The following is a 21,455-nucleotide window of genomic DNA, read 5'->3' as shown; positions in this document are numbered from 1 at the left end:
CAGCCCCTTTAAGGACCTCACCCCAGCCCCTTTAAGGACCTCACCCCAGCCCCTTTAAGAACCTCACCCCAGCCACTTTAAGAACCTCACCCCAGCCACTTTAAGAATCTCACCCCAGCCCCTTTAAGGACCTCACCCCAGCCCCTTTAAGGACCTCACCCCAGCCCCTTTAAGAACCTCACCCCAGCCACTTTAAGAACCTCACCCCAGCCCCTTTAAGGACCTCACCCCAGCCACTTTAAGAACCTCAGTTCACACATTTAAAGTGCTTCGTCCAAAGCACTTAAGCAACCTCAGCACAAGTGTTTCACACCCCAGAGCCCATTGATGTAGAGGTTCGAATTCAAATTTACGCTAAAAGAAAACTTTCTAACATCTCTATGACACATCTGAGTCTCAAGCTTCCATCCGTGCCCCTTGTTCTATTGTTACTCATTGTAAACATTTCCTCTCTATCCACCCTGTCAATCCCTTTAAGTATTTTATACGTCTGTATCATGTCCCCCCCCCCTCTCCCTCCTCCTTTCTAGCGTCGTCAGGTTTAGTTCCTTCAGTCTGTCTTCGTACCTCATCTCTCGCAGCTCTGGGACGAGTCTCGTTGCGAACTTCTGTACCTATTCATGCTTTCTTATGTGTTTTTTCAGATGGGAGTTCCATCTGAAAAGTGGTTCCACGAAGGTGTGGCATACTCTAAGACTGGCCCTTACATAGACGGTATATAGTGATCTAAAAGCCTCCTTATTCAAGTTTCTGAAGGATGTTCTGACTTTTGCCAGAGTAGAGTATGTATGCGACTAACGTTATTCTATTTATATGAGCCTCTGGAATTAGGTTTGGTGTTATGTCCACTGCCAGGTCTTTTTCTCTAGACGTTATAGGGAGGTAGTGTCCTTTCATCGTATATTAGCCTTTCGGTCTCCTGGCTCCTATCTCAGTTTCCATCACCTTGCACTTGTTAGTGTTGAACTCTAGCTGCCATTTCTCGGGCTTTCTCTGCATCCTGTTAAAGTCATCCTAGAGAATCTTACCATCCTCATCTGTCTCAACCTTCCTCATTAGTTTTGCATCATCAGCAAACATTGACATAAAAGACTCAACTCCTGCAGTCAAGTCATTTACATAAATGAGGAATAGAATGGGACCCAGCACCGATCCTTGAGGCACCCCGCTTGTTACTCTACACCAGTCGGACTCCACGCCCCTCACTGTCACTCTCTGACACCTGTCTGTTAGGTAATTCCTTACCCATGATAGTGCGCTTCCGTCTACTCCCGCCTGCCTCTCAAGTTTGTATAGTAGCCTTCAGTGATGTACTGTATCAAAGGCTTTATGGCAGTCCAGAAATATGCAATCTGTCCATCCTTCTGCCCGAAACACTATGCGTGTCAGTGACTCGGCAGGAATGTAAAAATACCAATCTTATGTAATCTCACCAACCCATTGTACCTTCTTGTAAATATATTATTATTATTATTGTTATTATTGTTATTATTATTGTTATTATTAGTGTGTGTGTGTGTGTGTGTGTGTGTGTGTGTGTGTGTGTGTGTGTGTGTGTGTGTGTGTGTGTGTGTGTGTGTGTGTGTGTGTGTGTGTGTGTGTGTGCGTGTGTGTGTGTTCGCGCGCGCGTGTGTGTGAATGAATATTCCTTGTATGTATATGTGTGTACGAGTGTTTTATAAATATTTATTCAGGTGTTAATACAGCCCGTCCTCCTAAGGTTTCCTAACGTCAAGAAACTGTCGTACTAACGTGTCCTCTCCTAATCTACCACAGGACCCAAAACAGAAAACGGGACATTACGTCAATTTCGGGAGCCGCGACCATTTTCAAGTACGACAATTTTTTGGCCTTGTGTAGAGTATACGTCAAAATGCGACGTGCTGCTAGCAGGACGGGTTGGTTAAAAAGTGGCCACATATGTGTACACATGTGTAGACTGAAGAACATGTGTGAACACCTGTGAGTGTGAGATCAAGTGAACAGAGATGAGTATAACTCTGTTGTCTGTGAGTGAATAACAAGTTAGTGTGAATGAGGAGAGTGGAGTGAAAGCGTGAGGGCAAGAGTGGAGTGCGAGAGTAGTGAGTGAGAGGTGAATCACCACTTACTCATGCAGGACAAGTAAGTCCTTGATGGGACCAGGCTGACACACACGCGCGCACACACACACACACACACACACACACACACACACACACACACACACACTCTCACACACACACACACACACACACACACACACACACACACACACACACACACACACACACAGGAAGACAACGAAATGAAGATGAGAAACCCATGGTTTAATCAGAGATGTAGATTAGCTAAGCAGGAAAGTAAAAGGGCATGAAGAAACTATAGGAATAACAGGACACTGGAGAGCAGAGAAAGATACCAGAGTGCCAGGAATGAATATGTCAGGATGAGGCAGAAAGACAATACGAAAATGACATCGCAAGCAAGACAAAGACTCAACCAAAATTGCTGCAAAGCCACATCAGGAGAAAAACAACAGTAAAGGAACAGGTTATGAAATTAAGGATAGGGGCAGAAGGATTCACTACAAACGACAAGGAAGTGTGTGAGGAACTGAATAAGAAATTCCAGGTCTTTACCTTAGAGCAAGGAGAGATTCCAGAGATAAGAGAGGAAATAGTTAACCAGGAACCACTAGAAGAGTTTGAGATTACCAGTGGGGAAGTAAGGAAGTGTTTACTAGAGTTGGATGTGACAAAGGCTATAGGCCCAGATGGAATCTCCCCTTGGATACTAAAGGAAGGATCAGAAGCACTGTGCTTGCCACTCTCCATAGTGTATAACAAATCACTGGCAACAGGGAAACTGCCAGAAATTTGGAAAGCAACTAATATAGTTCCGATATACAAGAATGGGGATAGACAGGAGGCACTGAACTATAGGGCAGTGTCCCTAACCTGCATACCATGCAAGCTGATGGAGAAGATTGTGAGAAGAATGCTAGTGGAACATCTGGAGCGAAGGAACTTTGTAACACAGCATCAACATGGGTTCAGGGATGGCAAGTCCTGCCTCACAGGGTTACTTGAATTCTACGACCAGGCAACAAAAATCAGGCAAGAAGGAGAGGGATGGGCAGACTGTATATTTTTGGATTGCCAGAAAAATTACTGATTAAAAAAATAGAGACTCATGGTATTGGGGGTGCTATATTAAGTTGGATTGGGGCATGGCTATACCAAAGGAAACAGAGAGTTAGTATAAATGGGGTTAAGTCAGAGTGGGATAATGTTGTTAGTGGAGTGCCTCAAGGCTCTGTCCTGGGACCTCTGTTGTTTATAATATATATAAATGATTTAGATTCAGGTTTGAGTACCAACATTTGTAAATTTGCCGATGATACAATAATCGGCAGGGAAATTAACACGGAAGAAGACTCACTATCACTTCAAGTTGATCTAAATAGGGTTTTGAAATGGTCAAAATATTGGCAGTTGCAGTTTAATGCTGATAAATGTAAAGTTTTGAGGCTAGGTAATGATGATAGTTACAAAATACGAGCTAGATGATGTTGAGATTGCGAAGTCGGATTGCGAAAGGGATCTGGAAGTTATGATTAGTAAGAATTTAAAAACCAAAGGATCAATGCATGAATGTTCGTAATAAGGCAAATAGGACACTGGGATTTATTAATCGAAGCGTTAGTAACAAGACACCTGGTGTCGTTCTTCAGCTATATCTTGCTCTAGTTAGGCCCCATTTAGATTATGCAGTTCAGTTTTGGTCGCCGTACTATAGAATGGATATAAATTCACTTGAACGTGTCCAGCGTAGGATGACAAAGTTAATTCCCCAAATTGTTAATCTTTCATATGAAGAAAGATTAACAAAGCTTAAATTGCATTTACTGGAAAGGCGAAGAGTTAGGGGTGACATGATAGAGGTTTACAAGTGGATGAATGTACATAACAAAGTGGATATTAATGGAGTATTAAAAGTATCAACACAAGACAGAACGCGAAACAATGGGTATAAATTGGATAAGTTTAGATTTAGGAAAGACTTGGGTAAATACTGGTTCGGTAACAGGGTTCTTGATTTGTGGAACCAATTACCACGAAACGTAGTGGAGGTGGGGTCCCTCGATTGTTTCAATCGTGGGTTGGACATGTATATGACTGGGATTGGGTGGTAATAAATAGGAGCTGCCTCGTATGGGCCAATAGGCCTTCTGCAGTTACCTTTGTTCTTATGTTCTTATGAAAGCCTATGATACAGTACCACACAAGAGGCTAGTGAAAAAGCTGGAGATGCAGGCTGGAGTGAAAGGGAAGGTACTCCATTGGATAAGGAAAAATTATGAGGAGGATTGAAACAGAGGAAGATAGTATGAGGCTACAAGATGACCTGGACAGATTGAATGAATGGTCAAACAAATGGCTGCTCAAGTTCAACCCGAGTAAATGCAAAGTAATGAAACTAGGCGGCGGAAACAGAAGGCCAGACACAGGATACAGAATAGGAGAGAAAGTACTTCACGAAACGGACAGAGAGAAAGATCTAGGAGTTGATATCACACCAAACCTGTCTCCTGAAGCCCACATAAAAAGAATAACGTCTGCGGCATATGTGAGGCTGGCTAACATCAGAACAGCGTTCAGGAACCTGTGTAAGGAATCATTTAGAATCTTGTACACCACATATGTAAGACCAGTCCACACAACTTTTGACACAATTTGATGATTTGACACAACTTTGCATTCGAATAGGCGCATATTTGTATATACCTACTATATACATGCCTCACCTATGACAGGAAAAAACATGCTTTTTTGAAAAACAGCGCCATCTGTTGGACGTAAGAGCAGCACACGCTGTAATCTCCGAAAGTTCTTCACCGATTGTTTTGAAATTCTGACACACTGTTCCATTCAAATATGCACATGTTTTTATATACCTACTTTATAGATGCCACATCTGTGACAGATAAAACATGAGTTTTGTTTTAAATACCGCCATCTGTTGCACGTAATAGCAACACACTTGCAATACTAAATATGTTACGAATTCCATTTCAGTGTTTCCGAGTGCATTGATAAATTTAATTTTTTTTCATAGCTTTCGATTTATTTTAATTTGTATTGAATTATTTTGTGTGACATTGTGTTGGAATTGAGCTGTGTGGTTTTCCATACCGTTCATTTCATAAGTATAATTATAAATGCCACAACTGTGACAGGTAAAAATATTTTTTTAAGAAATAGCGCCATCTGTTGTACGTAAGAGCCACACACACTATCCTAAATATGTTACGATTCATTTTCAATGTTTTTGATTGCATTGACAAATTAAAGTTTCATACATTTCGATTTATTTTCATTTTGATTTAATTATTTTGTGTGACATTGCGTTGAAACTGAGCTATGTTGTTTACCATACCGTTCATACCGTTTACCATGAGTGTAGTTTATTTTTTTAATTTTTCATTGTTTTTCATTGCATTTTTTAATTGTTTTTCTTATATTTCAGTGATGGGAACATCAGATCATTTGATGTTCCAAATTTTCTGGTGGGAACATCAGTTCATATGGGAATGCATCAGACGAGGGAGTTGGGAATAGTGGGGAGGACGAGGGGACGGGAGTGGGGGATAGTACTGAGGACGATGGGACAGGGGAGGGGGTAATGGTGGGGAAAACGAGGGGACGGGGGAGTTGGAGATGTTGGGGACGAGGGGAATGGAGAAAGGTGGGAAGGACGAGGAGACAGGAGAGTGGGGGATGGTGCGGAGGACGAGGGAACAGAGGTGGGAGAATCATAGGGAGGACGAGGGTATGGGGGAGTGGGAGATGGTGGAGAGGACAAGGGGACGGTGGAGTGGGGAATGGTTAGGAGAACGAGGGGACGGTGGGGAGGACACAGGGATGGGGGAGGGAGGAAATGGCGGGGAGGACGAGGGGATAGGAGAGTGGGGGAATAGTTGGGAGGACAAAAGGACGGGGGAATAGGGAATGATTAGGAGGACGAGGGGACAGAAGAGGGGGAATGGTGGGGAGGACTGAAAGACAGGGGGGGAAATGTTGCTGCGGGCGTTGCTGAGCCACAGCAACGCGTGGCCGGGTACAACTAGTGTGTGTGTGTGTGTATATATATATATATATATATATATATATATATATATATACATGCATATATTGGTAGCAGTCTTTCTTGTAAACATATGTTGTTAAATATGACCGAAAAAGTAAGATTAATAATTCTAACACGAATTTTCTCAATATTTCTTATGTTTCTTTTTACTGTCGATGGTAATTGAAAAATCAATTCTCCAAAATTCATTTTTATTTCTAGTCTGACGCGATGCTTGAACGCGTTTCGTAATAACTTATTACATTTTCAAAGACTTTAGTTTATACACACAACTGTAACCTGAAAACACTAAACAGAGTCATTTAATCCGTCATACTTATACTCGCATTTGGTGAGGTGATATGGTGCAACAGTTTTGGATGAGGTGAACAAACTTGTGACAAATACAAGACAGAACACGAAACTGTGGGTATTAATTGGATATGAGAGCATAAGAATGGAAGTAACTGCGGAGGGCCTATTGGCCTATACTTCCTCTTGATGCTTCTATATTGGTTCGGAGTCTTGAAGTGGGTAGAATATAGTTGTGCATTAATTAGCTGTTGATTGCTGGTGTTGATTTTTTGATGTGTAGTGCCTCGCAGATGTCGAGCCGCCTGCTATCGCTGTTCCTATCGATGATTTCTGTGTTGTTTGTTAAGACTTCTCTGGTGATGGTCTGGTTGTGAGAGGAGATTATATGTTCCTTTATGGAGCCCTGTTGTTCATGCATTGTTAATCGCCTGGAAAGAGACATTGTTGTCTTGCCTATATACCGAGTTCTTTGGGGCTTACTGTCCCCAAGTGGGCATTTGAAGGCATAGACAACATTGGTTTCCTTCAAGGCATTCTGCTTTGTGTCTGGAGAGTTTTTCATGAGTAGGTTGGCCGTTTTTTTGGTTTTATAATAAATCGTCAATTGTATTTTCTGTTTTTTGTCTGTAGGGATAACGTTCCTATCAACAATATCTTTCAGGACCCTTTCCTCTGTTTTATGAGCTGTCAAAAAAAAGTTCCTGTAAAATAGTCTAATAGTGTTTTACCTTTCTTTTTATGATGTCTTTAATAAAACCATTAGAGAAGCCGTTGTTGACTAGGACCTGCCTTACCCTACAGAGTTCTTCATTGACTTGCTTCCATCCTGAGATGTGGCTGAGAGCACGGTTGACGTAAGCGTTGACAACACTCTTCTTGTACCTATCTGGGCAGTCACTATTGGCATTGAGGCACATTCCTATGTTTGTTTCCTTAGTGTAGACTGCAGTGTGGAAGCCTTCGCTCCTTTCCATGACTGTTACATCTAGAAAGGGCAGCTTCCCATCCTTCTCCATTTCGTAAGTGAAACTCAACACAGAATTCTGCTCGAATGCCGCCTTCAGCTCCTGCAGACGTCTGACATCAGGTACCTGTGTAAAAATGTCGTCAACATACCTGCAGTATATGGCAGGTTTCAAGTCCATGTCAACTAAGACCTTCTGCTCAATGGTACCCATGTAGAAGTTCGCAAATAGGACACCTAGGGGAGAACCCATGGCGACCCCATCTACTTGCTTATACATGTGCCCATCTGGGCTCAAGAAGGGTGCCTCTTTAGTACAAGCTTGGAGTAGTTTTCTTAGAATGTTTTCTGGTATGTCAAGAGGAGTACAGGCCGGATCATGATACACTCTGTCCACTATCATCCCGATTGTTTCATCCACAGGTACGTTGGTAAACAGTGATTCTACGTCCAACGAGGCTCTTATCCCTGTGGCCCGTGTTCCCCGCAGCAGGTCAACAAATTCCTTTGGAGACTTCAGGCTGAAAGCACAAGGTACATAAGGAGTCAGCAAGCCGTTGAGTTGCTTAGCCAGTCTGTACATGGGTGTGGGTATCTGGCTGATGATTGGCCGAAGTGGGTTTGCAGGCTTGTGGGTCTTAACATTTCCATACGCATACTCAGGTTTATATTCCCCAATAACCTTTAGGAGGTGGAGTCCAGATTTCTTGGCGTTCACAGTTTCGATCAATCTGTTTACCTTTGTTTTCAATTCGGCTGTAGTATCCTTCGTTACCCTTTGGAATTTAGTTTGGTCAGAGAGTATGAGGTTCATTTTCGCCAGATATTCGTCTTTTTTAAGAATAACGTATATTGGCGACTTGTCACCTCTCCTGACGACTATCTCCTTGTTCTCACGAAGGCTCTTAGCTGCCGCTTTGAGCTCGGGGGACAGTATGATGCTTCTGTAGTTGCATTGAATCTTTCCTCCTTCTGCAATAAGTTCTGCTTGCAAAGTGTCTTTAGTGGTAACCTGCTTTTGCGTCTCGAGGTCGAATATGTCGTCCAATAGGATCTCCAACTTCACTTTCCGGGTCATCTCACTTGATCTGGATATAACGTGATAGTTTATACCCACATTTAGGAGAGTGATTTTGTCATCAGTGAAGTTGATTCCAGCAAGGTTCAGGAAGCCATCTCTCGGTCGTGGAATCGCCATAGGTCCTCCATATAATAATGTTAGTTTCTTGATGATCCTGGTTTCAGTGCTGTGGTGATGTCGATCTGTGAGGATGTCGAGGTGTTGGTCGATACGAGTACGGAAGTTTTCGTCGATGTTGCTGTTTCTCCATTGGTTTGTAGCGTGAAGTAGTTGCGTTTTGTTGTCTTTGATCTCATTTTCTGCCTTGTGTACCTGATTTCGAATCAGATCTTGGCGATGTTTTATCGTGAAGGCTTGATTTCTTGCTGCTGGATCGTGCGTTTTAATATTAGTATATTTTGGTAGCAGTCTTTCTTGTAAACATATGGTGTTAAATATGACCGAAAAAGTAAGATTAATAATCCTAACACGAATTTTCTCAATATTTCTTATGTTTCTTTTTACTGTCGATTAATACATCTTCAGAAGGGGTCTGATAATAATATACGAAAGTTCTTAAGGAAATTCCTGTTTCAATTTTCCTCCGTGGTCTAACATTGTCAAATTTTTAATCACGTGTTTATTTTTCGTGATTTACACACACACACACACACACACACACACACACACACACACACACACACACACACACACACACACACACACACACACACACACAAACACACACACACACACACAAACAAGATTAAGACAGAGGACTGCCTGAGGCTTCAAGAAGATCAAGACAAACTAAAGGAATCGTCGAACAAATGGTTGTTAGAGTTTAACCCAAACAAATGTAATGTAATGAAGATAGCTGTAGGGAGCAGGAGGCCAGTTACAAGGTATCATTTGGGAGATGAAATTCTACACGAGTCAGAGCGAGAGAAAGACCTGGGGGTTGATATCACGCCAGACCTGTCCCCTGAAGCCCATATCAAGAGGATAACATCAGCAGCATATGCCAGGTTGGCTAACATAAGAACGACATTTAGAGACTTGTGCAAGGAATCATTCAGAACTTTGTATACCACCTATGTTAGACCAATCCTGGAGTATGCAGCTCCAGCATGGAGTCCATATCTAGTCAAGCATAAGACCAAACTGGAAAAAGTTCAAAGGTTTGCCACCAGACTAGTATCCGGGCTGAGAGGTATGAGCTACGACGAGAGACTACGGGAATTAAACCTCACGTCGCTAAAAGACAGAAGAGTTAGGGGGGATATGATCACCACGTATAAGATTCTCAAGGGAATTGACAGGGTAGATAAAGACGGGCTATTTAAAACAAGGGGCACACGCACTAGGGGACACAGGTGGAAACTGAGTGCCCAGATGAGCCACAAAGATATTAGAAAGATTTTTTTTAGTGTCAGAGTAGATGACAAATGGAATGCATTAGGAAGTGATGTGGTGGAGGCTGATTCCATACACAGTTTCAAGTGTAGATATGATAGAGCCCAATAGGCTCAGGAACCTGTACACCAGTTAATTGACAGTTGAGAGGCGGAACCAAAGAGCCAGAGCTCAACCCCCGCAAGCACAAATAGGTGTGTACAAATAGGTGAGTACACACACACACACACAAAAAGTAATATATATATATATATATATATATATATATATATATATATATATATATATATATATATATATATATATATATATATATATATATATATATATGTCGTACCTAGTAGCCAGAACTCACTTCTCAGCCTACCATGCAAGGCCCAATTTGCCTAATAAGCCAAGTTTTCATGAATTAATTGTTTTTCGACTACCTAACCTACCTAACCTAACCTAACCTAACTTTTTCCGCTACCTGACCTAACCTAACCTATAAAGATAGGTTAGGTTAGGTTAGGTAGGGTTGGTTAGGTTTGGTCATATATCTACGTTAATTTAAACTCCAATAAAAAAAATTGACCTCATACGTAATGAAATGGTTTGATTTATCATTTTATAAGAAAAAAATTAGAGAAAATATATTAATTCAGGAAAACTTGGCTTATTAGGCAAATCGGGCCTTGCATAGTAGGCCGATAAGTGCGTTCTGGCTATTAGGTACGACATATATATATATATATATATATATATATATATATATATATATATATATATATATATATATATATATATATATATATATATATATATATATATATATATATATATATGTGTGTGTGTGTGTATGTGTATAAAGTATATGTGGAAGCTGATCGAAATTACATTTCACCTTTGTAAATGCACATTAATGACACAATGTCAAAAAAAAGCACATCGAACACAATAAATCCCTGAATTATGTGTTTAACAGATCTCTCACCCTGTCCATGGAGGACAGAAAACAATGTATATATGCTGGTTAGCATTGTATATCTGTGGCCACGTCTGTGGTAGAAAATAATAATTTAAAAAAGCGCTTGACGGTCCTGTTCACCTAGCAGTAAATTGGTACCTGGGAGTCAAAATACCAGTCATCATAGGACCACTCCCTGATCCTGGGAGTGGGAGTGTGGGAGTAGGACCAGGAGTGTGGGAGTAGGACCAGGAGTGTGGGAGTAGGACCAGGAGTGTGGGAGTAGGACCAGGAGTGTGGGAGTAGGACCAGGAGTGTGGGAGTAGGACCAGGAGTGTGGGAGTAGGACCAGGAGTGTGGGAGTAGGACCAGGAGTGTGGGAGTAGGACCAGGAGTGTGGGAGTAGGACCAGGAGTGTGGGAGTAGGACCAGGAGTGTGGGAGTAGGACCAGGAGTGTGGGAGTAGGACCAGGAGTGTAGGAGTAACAACAGGAGTGTGGAACAATAAATGTGGGAGTGGAAGTGGGAGAGCACAGTGGGAGTGGTGTAGGCAGGGAGCGTGGGTCGGTGGCAGCCCCTCCCACTCTGCCGGTCAACCTCCTGTGCTCTCAGGACTTCCCAGACTCCCAACTTCCACCTTATGCACCTATTACAAACTAATTACGACTCTCCGTGTCTTCTAACTCTTACTTTTGACTTATTCATATACAAATTGTCGTATTCGTGGAATTCCGTATTTTTTAAACTTGAATTTAGTAGTGATATATTACAGGTGCTCGGTTGACTGTGTGTGGGCTACGGTCAGGAGAAAAGGTGTGAGCAGGCAGTGCGGGCCTCAGTTGACAGTTGAGTGCCGTGAGCGTTGGACGCGACACACCGCTCCCTCTCCCAACCCTCGACGCCTCTCGCACACACCGCTCAAGATGAGGGAAATCGTACACGTGCAGACCGGCCAGTGTGGCAACCAGATTGGCACCAAGGTAGGCCTACGTGTGTGGCGTAGAGTCAGACGCCGTATATACCTTTCACGCCATCTTCACTCCTCAGGTCACCCCTTGTGCCTGTGAGGTCATTACCATTATATAATGGTGATAACTTAACATGCACACCACTGTGCATGTTAGGCAGGTCGCAGCTACAACACCTCACACAAATGTCAATGTTAGTCCTCTTGAGTTTAATGTCCTAAAGCGCAATGTTTGAGACCAAAAGCACACACACACGCTCTTCTGATTTACAGCGATGTTACTCCTTTTTCTCTCTCTCTCGTGTGGTATTTGGAAATGTCGTAGAATGAATAATTCTGTAGATGGGCGGCCCGTTGGGAGGGCGTGGCCACCCACCAACACTTGGGCTCCGCTGGTGACTGACACCACCGTATGCTTCACCACACAACACTATGCTGCAACACAACACTATGCTGCACCACAACACTATGCTGCAACACACAAGTGTTGCAGCATAGTGGATAGATGGCGACGGTCCGCCATCACCACATGTCTGCAACACGTCTGCAACACTCACCTATAGGGTGATAAACTACCAAGGCGCAGATAAACACACACACACACATATGGCCTCACGGCTCAGTGGACAGCACTTGGGGGTCGTAGTCCTAATGACCTGGGTTCAATTCCCGGTGGAGGCGGAAACAAATGGGCAGTTTCTTTCACCCTGATGGTCCTGTTCACCCAGCAGTAAATAGGTACCATGTCGTAGAGCTAGACAGCTGCTACGTGCTGCTTCCTGGAGATGTGTGTGTGTGTGAGAGAGAAATATATGTAGTAGATATGATAGAGGGAAAAAAAATGGTTAGAGAGGCTGGGTCCAAGAGGTCATACCTTGATTCTGAAGACACAAATAGTAAATAAATACACACACTTAAGTACCAGCTGATGAAGTTGCCATTGACGAAATATTTACCATTTACAAGAGGTGAGCGAGAGGTCGCGGGGTGTAGCGTGGAGGCGGACATGGAGCCATTTGGGGGTACTGACCAACTGGAATTAAAAAGAGGAGGCAGCAGAAGCTAGTTCCATGCAAAGGTTCAAGTGTAGATATGATACAAATGTAGTGATTCACGAGCCATTGTATTAGATAACGGAGCATGTCGTGGTGTAAGGCGTTGCTCGGGAGGACCCGGAGCAAAGGTTCGAACCCTCCTCGTGGCTCCTACTGATTTTCTCAGAGCACAAGAGCTGACTGCTCATCTCTGAACAATTAGCTGAGTGGCAGTGACTGGCCAGTGTGCACTGTTACTGACCCAGAGTTGGAATGTGGGAGAAGGATGTTGAGGTTCGTTTCTTACGAATATTTCCTTACAAAGGAGATACGGGCCTATACCTCCCTACCTCCACTATATAGGTCTGTGAGCATGGCACCAGGGCCAACCATGGGTTCACTTACTAATGTTTCCGGCCCCATGTATATAGTTAGGTAGTTTCCCTGACACACTAACGCACAAGATGTGAACTAACGATGAACTGTAGCCAAGACAACACAAACAGCAGCAGTTAAGGAAAGAGCAAATAAGAGGTTTAACCGTATATCAAATCACCACTAAGTCAAGGCTGACCAACACGGTCAATATCTAAAGCTGGAAGCCTTTGTAGACAGTATTAGATGACACGGAAGCCTCCCCCCCCCCACTCACACATTGTATAGATACAACTATATATACAAATGCGTCGTATAGATACGGGTGAAATTGTTGGCGCGTTGCCTGTTATGTTGTGTCTAGGGAGTGATCACTTTACTGACGGTGGTGGAGCGGTCTACAGGCTCGTTGAGCCAGACCATCCTCATGCCCTCTCCCCAGTGGTTCCACCCCCCCCCGCCACCCCCACCGTCTCCCTGACCGCAATACCCCGCCCCTCTCCCTCCCTCACCCCTAACCCACTCTCTCCCTTGAATCATGGGTATGGGGTGCATAATAAATAAACTAAACTAACTCCCCGAACCCTAACTCGCGTCCCATATTTTACTACTACGTGAAGAGAGGCATCAGGTTAAAGGAAACGTGCCCAAACGTTTCTGTCATACCCGAGGTTTAAACCCGGGTCCCTTGGTTGTAAGCCGAGGGCGTAGACCACTGTGCTCCTCAAAGATCATCTGCAGTCATAAAATTAATATATTTAGAAAATTATCTTTTCATACAATTAGTAATGTTAGTCCTGGACAAAGTAGATATTTTGAGTAATATATTTTGTTGAGTACATTACTTGGAGTGTCTGTGGTTCAGTCAACATGAGGTAAAGATAAAGTTAAAGTTAGGTTACCAGCAAGAAGAGTAAGAGGCAGAGAGAAGGTAAGAGCCAGGCTCCCGCCCTCCTCTCCTCTCTCTTCTCTTCCTCCACGGACCAGTGAACCACCACACGTGCTCTCCACGCTCCTCACACCACGCACTGATTGTGCTGCCTCTGCCACCACACACCTGTTGTGTTCACGCTGCCTCTACCAACACACACTTGAGCTGGTCACAGCCCTCGAGCGGGTGTTCACCTCTCCACGTCTGCTTCGGTACACACGTGTATCTCCCGTCTCCGTCCTGCACGTGGCTACCTCTCGACTTACCCAGTACATGTGTGAGCACGTCTCATGGTGGGACGTGAGGCAGCTCACCTCTAAACACCTTGTATCACCTGTGCGCAGCGCCCTCGCCAAATACTACAATTCCGCGCAACTGGTGTTACGTGTGGGTGTAGCGCTTGTATGAGAACCCGAAGGGTGCACACAGCACCGCTCCTGTGCCAGGTAAGTTACGGGCTCACCATAGCCCGTGCTGCTTGGAACTTGTTCCGAGTAGCTGAATCTATAACAACAGCGAAGGGTGGCGGTGGGGTCCTACAATAGGACAAATATTTACGTTGGTGAAGGTAAGGACTGACAGATACGCCGGACGGAGTGTCTCCGTCCGCTTCTAAACACTGTTGTCCCTCCCTCCCTATTTTTGTTTCCCATCCTGTCTTGCCGCTCTGCTGCTCTATCTCACTCTGTATCTCTCTCGTCCTACCGCCCTACCTCCCTCCTGCCTCCTGTCGTCCTGCTAGCTTCCTGCCACCCTGCCTCCTTGCTAAGGTTCTGCCGCCATGCCTTCCTGCTAGCTTCGTACTGCCCTACTTTCCTGCTAGTTTCCTATCGTCCTGCCTTCCTGCTAGCTTCCCGTTGTCCTGCTCCCTGCTAGCTTCCCGTTGTCCTGCTCCCTGCTAGCTTCCCGTTGTCCTGCTCCCTGCTAGCTTCCTGTCGCTCTGCTTCCCTGCTTCCTGCGTTCCTTATCGCCCTGTTTCCCTTCTAACATCCTGACGCCCTGCGAGCTTCCTGCTGCCTTGATAACATCATGTCGCCCTGCTTCCCTGCTAATTGCCGCCATCCCCTGCTAGCTTCCAGCCGTCCTACCTACCCGCTAACTTCCCACTCTCTGTGTCCCCTGCCTCTGTCTATTCCTCTCTGAATGTCTACCTAACTTTCGACATGTGTTGTCGCCTGTAGTGAGTAGACCCTCCCCCTCCCTCTCTCTGAAGTTTCACTGCAGGTGCCTTTAGATGATATTTCCATTAGCTCTCTGACGAGACAAAACAGTTCTAAAGTCAGGCAACAGTATTATAAGGATTGAAATACCTGACCAAGTCAATATTCTTTGTGGGTGCCAAAGTTATATTTGTTTTGCCTAATACTCTGTTTCCAAAACAATATTTGAATTTCTCGGTTGGATTAAAACAAAAATAACGTTGATTAAATAGCTGAACAACCTTGTTATCTAGTTGCTTAAGTAATCCCTTCCAGTCTCCTCCTCTCATGCCTTTAAATTTCCGTTTTCTTTACAATCCGGAAATGACGCGTATAGTCTGGTGTTTTTTAGGACAGGATGTTGCAAGTCTTGACATTGACAAGACACATCTCTCATAACTCAACCGTCATATTTCTCTCTCTGTCTCTGTCTCGTCCTCTTTCTTCCATCATCATTATAGATAAACGAAACGCTTGTAAGAACACTTAAAACGCTTGTATAATATAAATAAAATAAATTTCTTATCATGAAAGCACAATAGCTCGTCTCTATCGTTGATAAATGCTTTTATCTACAGCAATGATTCAATTCAATTTCTTTCTTTATTATGCACCCCATACCCATCCCGTGGGCGGTGGTGTAAAGGATTACAGAGGCACATAATCGGTTCAGGAACTGAACCCTCTAGTTCGTTTAGCTAAGCAAATAGCAAATTTTGACACTAGTTACAAAATTATTAATGTTATATATACATGTACACATTCTCATACATACATGTACATATATATGTACGTATACATATATACATACACATACGTATTTAATCATCCACACAAATACACACATCAATAATCTTTTGTGCTACAGCAATGTCAAATCAACTATACCATCAGCAGTGAAAATGTTTCACGTGAAAGGCCACAGAGTCATGTAACTAATACGATTCCAGGAATCTTGGATGACAAGTCGAGATGCTTCACAACTAGGTCTTGTCTTAAGAAAAAAATAATAACCCTAGAGCTTTCAAAGAAGCGAGGAGCTATAAGGACCACTGTCCGGAGTTGGCAACACCGCTTCAAGGGAAGACTGAGATAAACTCAAATAGTTCGGCGAATTGTCGGATCCTAGCCGCGTGCTGGTGTAACACCGTACATAATGCACAACACTACACAGGAAATGACACTGTTCTAGGGGGACACTGTTTTCCTATGAATTTTGGGTGTTGAATCAGATGGTATTACGTCACACGCTCTGGAATTTATATTGTGAAAGAATTAATGAAGAGCAATGTATGGCGACGATTAAAGACCCGCATATCGTCAATTAGGCAGCCATCTTCCTCAGTGAAGGTCACGAGACATGGCACAGCACTGGCTACCCGACTGCCCTCCACCAGCCTCAATAAACCTCAATGAGCACATTTCTATCTATTTTTTTTTTAGTGGAACTTGTAAGCAGGTCAAAGTAATCATTTTGGCACAAGGACGCCTTGTTCTCGTGTTGGCCGGGATGAGTGTAGCGACTACACACGCAAGTCTTGTACCTGTAACCTCTGCATGTATGCTGCAATAGTAACTGCAATAGGATGCTGCAATAGTAACCCCCTCTATAATACACCCAGTATTACCCCCCACCCCCCCGCTGCACCCAATAATCTATGTAACATCAGTGAGGAAATCGGGAACCAACTTTAATAATGTTGCTCCTACGTTGATTTAACATTACTCAAACATAATTTACCCACTAGGATGAGAATGCCAAATATTAGTTGAAGATTTGCATTGTGTTGATTATGTGCATTACGATGCATTATGATATTGTTTGGGTTATGTATTGCAACGTGTTGGTATATGTATTAACAGGATGGTTGGGAGGACGTGTGTAGGAGAGGGAGGGAGGACTGTGTTGCTTGCACACACAGGGCGGACGGGGACACCCAGCCCACGCCCTGCCTCCTACGCCCACATATTTAACACTATCTCATTTGTGTCCTGGGAACTCTTCCTTCCATCTCTATAGCCGCCTGGGGTACACAGGTCGTGTATAGCAGCCTGGGTACCTCAGGTACCCAGGCTGCTACAGTTGGGTTAGTCTCCAGCACGCTGCCGGAGACTTAACCCAGCTGCTTTAATTCTGGAGCCTGAGGTCGATCATAAGACATTGCTTCATTAAAGTTGTTGTTGCTGTTGTTTTGATTTAGGGGCGACGACGATCGTGAGATCGGATGAGCCCCGGCGTACCCGTGAAGGGTTAATAGCGAAGCCTGGATAGGTGAAACCCCAAGCCTAATCGCACAACGAGTGACACCAATCACTGAAAACTAATATGCCTCACGGCAAAGAAACAGACAGGCAGATGATTGGGGAGCCCCAGGCGTTCCTCAGGGTGACAAGCACCTGCCCCGTCCCATACAGAGAACACTGAGTAGCAAAACCAAAAACTCGGCTCCCAGCTAAAACGCAGAAGTCACCTAGTGCTCTCCGACAGAGCAGAAGCCGGCCGGCCACCACGGCTGAACGCACACCAGGAGCCCACCAAGACCCACCAACTCCCGGCACCTCTCGGCCAAGCCGGCGCCGGACACCGTCACCCCGCCGGGAGAACCAGCCAGAACACGTAAAAAAAAAAACAAAAAAAAAAACTATCAACAATACCGTGACCCAAGGCGATATGTGCGGAAGGCGTCACACAACTGGACCGTTGAATAAGGATGCCAAACGGCAGTAGCAAATCGAAATCGCAAAACAGAACGTGATCCGGCGGCTACCAGGCGGAGGAGGCGTCCAGATGTCCGCTCGGCGTCAAGGTTGAACCAGGAGTCCTTACTTCATTAATGTGTACTTATAAAGTGTGTGGTGATGCAGTAGGGACGCGGACGGAGTCTGCTCAATAACATGGAATCGATTCTAAATACTGTTAGTGTTGCATTTTTCATGACTGGCTCAAGCTCAAAGTCGTTCTAGAACATTTTAATTTGCATACAATTCAACGTTTTTCTCTGCTGAGGACTGGTGAGCGTCTGCTATAACTAGTGCCTGGTTTAATGGGTAGTTCGCTCTAACGATGCTGCTCTCACCACACATCTCTTGGAAGGAAGGGGGGGATGTGGGGAGGGGATGGGGGGGGGGCGACATGTGAACTTAACCTCCACTTAAATCATCGTCTGCAGTCACATGATGATGTTATACAATGGCTCTAGTTGCGTGTTTTAGATTGTTTCATATAATAAAATAGCATCCAGCAAGGGAAGTTAATATGCACTTAGTATGCAATCAACAAATTCGGCTTAGGATGCACTCAAGAGGGTTGTAATCAGAAGACATTGCGAGACTGTGTAATCTGGAAGAGGATGTTGCATGCGTCAATAATAAAAGTTGAGGTCGAGTTGCATGTGTGACCTCCGGCACTCTGGTGTGTGTGTTGTTTTCCAGTGTAGAAGTTGCCTGGCGACGTTGTAGGCATGTAGCTACGAGGTTGTCTGGTGGGGACTTAGGCTTCTACAACAGTCAACCTTGAGTGTGATAACTCGGTTGACAGTGTCACCCTGCAGGCAGACCATGCTCTATATTATCTAACACTGACACTATGTCGTGTACTATTTTAGTTGACTGTTTCTCTCCTCTACATTGATCTCCCTCCATTCCATTAAACATCTGCTCGCTCTCTCTCTCAACTCTCTACCCTGTCTCACTCGTCCCATATACAGCCCTACCTCTGTGCTAGGTAAGTCCACTCCGGGCTCACCATAACTCGTGCTATGTGCAACTTTTTGTTCCCAGTAGCTAAATCTTTAAAAACAATAACAACCTCACTCGGCTACCAGTAAGGTTAATGGTGTGGTTGAGTTGTAGTGCGTCTTGCGCTCTCCGCATGCACCGGTTGGTGTCCGGGAAAAGTAAAAACAAGAGGTAAATGTATTTAAGAAGTTTGTAAACTTTTGACTGCAGCAGTTTCCCAGGATGGTGTAGCTGGCGCCTGGTCGTCTGCTTCGTGTCTGCTGGCTGGTTGACTCACGACACTCACCTCTCTCTCTCACTCACGACACACTCACCCCACCCCTTGCCTCTCCATCCCCTGGTGTCCCTCTACACCCCCTGACCACACACACACCCACACACACTACAGTCAGCACACCTTTTCCTAATATGGTGTAGCTAGACTGTGGCTTACAAGAGCAGCTCTCACCCACTCTCCGAGCTCTCATGTTACCTGTTACAGCCCAAGAATGTCCTGCCCTCAACACTGTGCTCACCTTTAAACACACACACACACACACACACACACACACACACACACACACACACACACACACACACACACACACACACACACACACACACACACACACACACACACACACACACACACACACACACACACAGTGTGACCCGACCTGCAATTATTCGTTTTAGTATTGCATTCTGTTATTGTAAGATAAAACTTGGATAAATGGTTTATGAACACCTTTTCCCTCACTCAGTGGTTGTTCTCATGGCAGTAAGTTGCTCCCCTCATATTCTCCCCTCGTCTTCTCTGCTCCCTGCTGCCCCCCCCTTCCCTCATCTCCTTTCTCCTGCCTTCACTTGAAGGCTCTCCCCCCCTTCCTTCACCCCCCCCCCCTCGCTGCTCACCTACCTCTACACTTATAGGACCTGAAGCACAGTGGTTTACGTCCTCGGCACACACTCCAGGGATCCGGGTTCAGTCCCAAGGCAGGACAGAAACGGTTGGGCACGTTTCCTTTCACCTGATGACTGTTTACCTAGCAGTAAACAAAACCCGGGAGTTGCAATTGTTGTGTTGATCAGACGACCAACCAGGAGGCCTGGTCAGAGACCGGGCCGTGGGGACGTTGATCCTCGGAACCACCACAAGGTAGCCACAAGATAGGTAGATAGGTAGGTACGGACAGAAGAAGGTTTGCGGGAGACATCTCCCGTCACGCAGGGTGCAGTCGCACCTCCACAGATCTCCAGTATCAGCTCTTGATACTGGTAATGGCTCAAAAGGGCCACCACTTACGGGCTATTCATGCCCGTGCCACCTTTTGGGTGGCTTAATCTTCATTGACTGATGAAGATCAATCGAAGGTCAGTAGTTGGTCAAAGGAGGACCTCGATAAGCTCAAGTAATTCATAAATCCTAAGAACATAATTCCTGTCCCCCGACAACAGGAATTATGATATCATTATTTAAAATGTTAAAGAAGGCCCCCCTTCAGGGGTATATACACAGCCTGCGTGAGGCCAGTACGCGCCACCAGCATGGAATCCGCACCTCTTCAAGCACAAAAATAAAATAATTAAAAATCAAAGCTAAAAACCCCAAAAATAGAGCCAAAATTAAGTAGATTAAGGTACGAGCAGGTTAAGAGAATTAAGCCTCCCTACTTCTGATTAGAGATGATATGTTCACTCCATACAACATACCGAGGGGAATACACAAGGTGGACAACGATACATTTTTTAAATTGAGATTGCATGAGACAAGAGAACATCAGTAGAAATAAGTCAACAAAAGAAAAACACTGAAAGAATACTCATTGGAAGTCAACTTCATTCAGGTTTCAACAAAAAAATCGCATTTGACAGATTAAAAAAAAACTTGGAGCAGGCTCCAAAGGGCCAGTATGTAGGACAGAAAAGAGCTAGACTTCAGTCACACGTAATCAGTTATCACTGATAGAGAAACTCTGATAGGTAAGCACCTCCCTCTCAACCCAAATAATTTCTTACCTTACACTCGCCTCCCCTTCCCTCCCTACCCTGCGTCCTCATTCGTCTCCATGAAGGCTTCCTTGTTTCCCTCCTCCTTTCTTACCCCCTCCCTCCCTCCCCTTCCCTCTACACCTACTCCTCCCTCCAGGACACTCCTTCCCCTCCCCCAGCAGGCAGGAGCCGGGAGCCGCCATGCTGGTGCCGTCGAGGCCTCATTGCTCGCTGACCGCAAACTCTTCCCCACTCCATCAACTCCCGTCTCCCTGCACGACTGTCTGCTCTGTCTGTCTGTCTGTCTGTCTCCCTCCCTTACCTACACCCCCACGTATATATTCCCATGCCAGGCAAATGAATTTTGTTTATTCATATATTTTATTAGATCTGTATTTATGCAGCTGGCCTATAGTATATGAAGTGTT

General features: G+C 44.6%; 1 protein-coding gene across 2 annotated transcripts in view; it reads left to right on the top strand.

Annotated features, from left to right (window-relative positions):
- Positions 1-11,633: 11,633 nt before the first annotated feature.
- The window catches only part of LOC123774608 (tubulin beta-4B chain), a 30,301-nt gene continuing 20,479 nt past the window's right edge, over positions 11,634-21,455 (top strand). For both annotated transcript variants that reach the window (XM_045769184.2, XM_045769109.2), the window contains exon 1: positions 11,634-11,792. In XM_045769184.2, the coding sequence (XP_045625140.1) occupies positions 11,736-11,792 (57 nt within the window). In that variant the 5' untranslated portion in view covers positions 11,634-11,735. The remainder of the gene's footprint in view (positions 11,793-21,455) is intronic.

Source organism: Procambarus clarkii, chromosome 1 (genome assembly GCF_040958095.1).
Source record: "Procambarus clarkii isolate CNS0578487 chromosome 1, FALCON_Pclarkii_2.0, whole genome shotgun sequence".
Taxonomy (NCBI): domain Eukaryota; kingdom Metazoa; phylum Arthropoda; class Malacostraca; order Decapoda; family Cambaridae; genus Procambarus; species Procambarus clarkii.
This window is presented reverse-complemented; position numbering and strand designations above follow the sequence as displayed.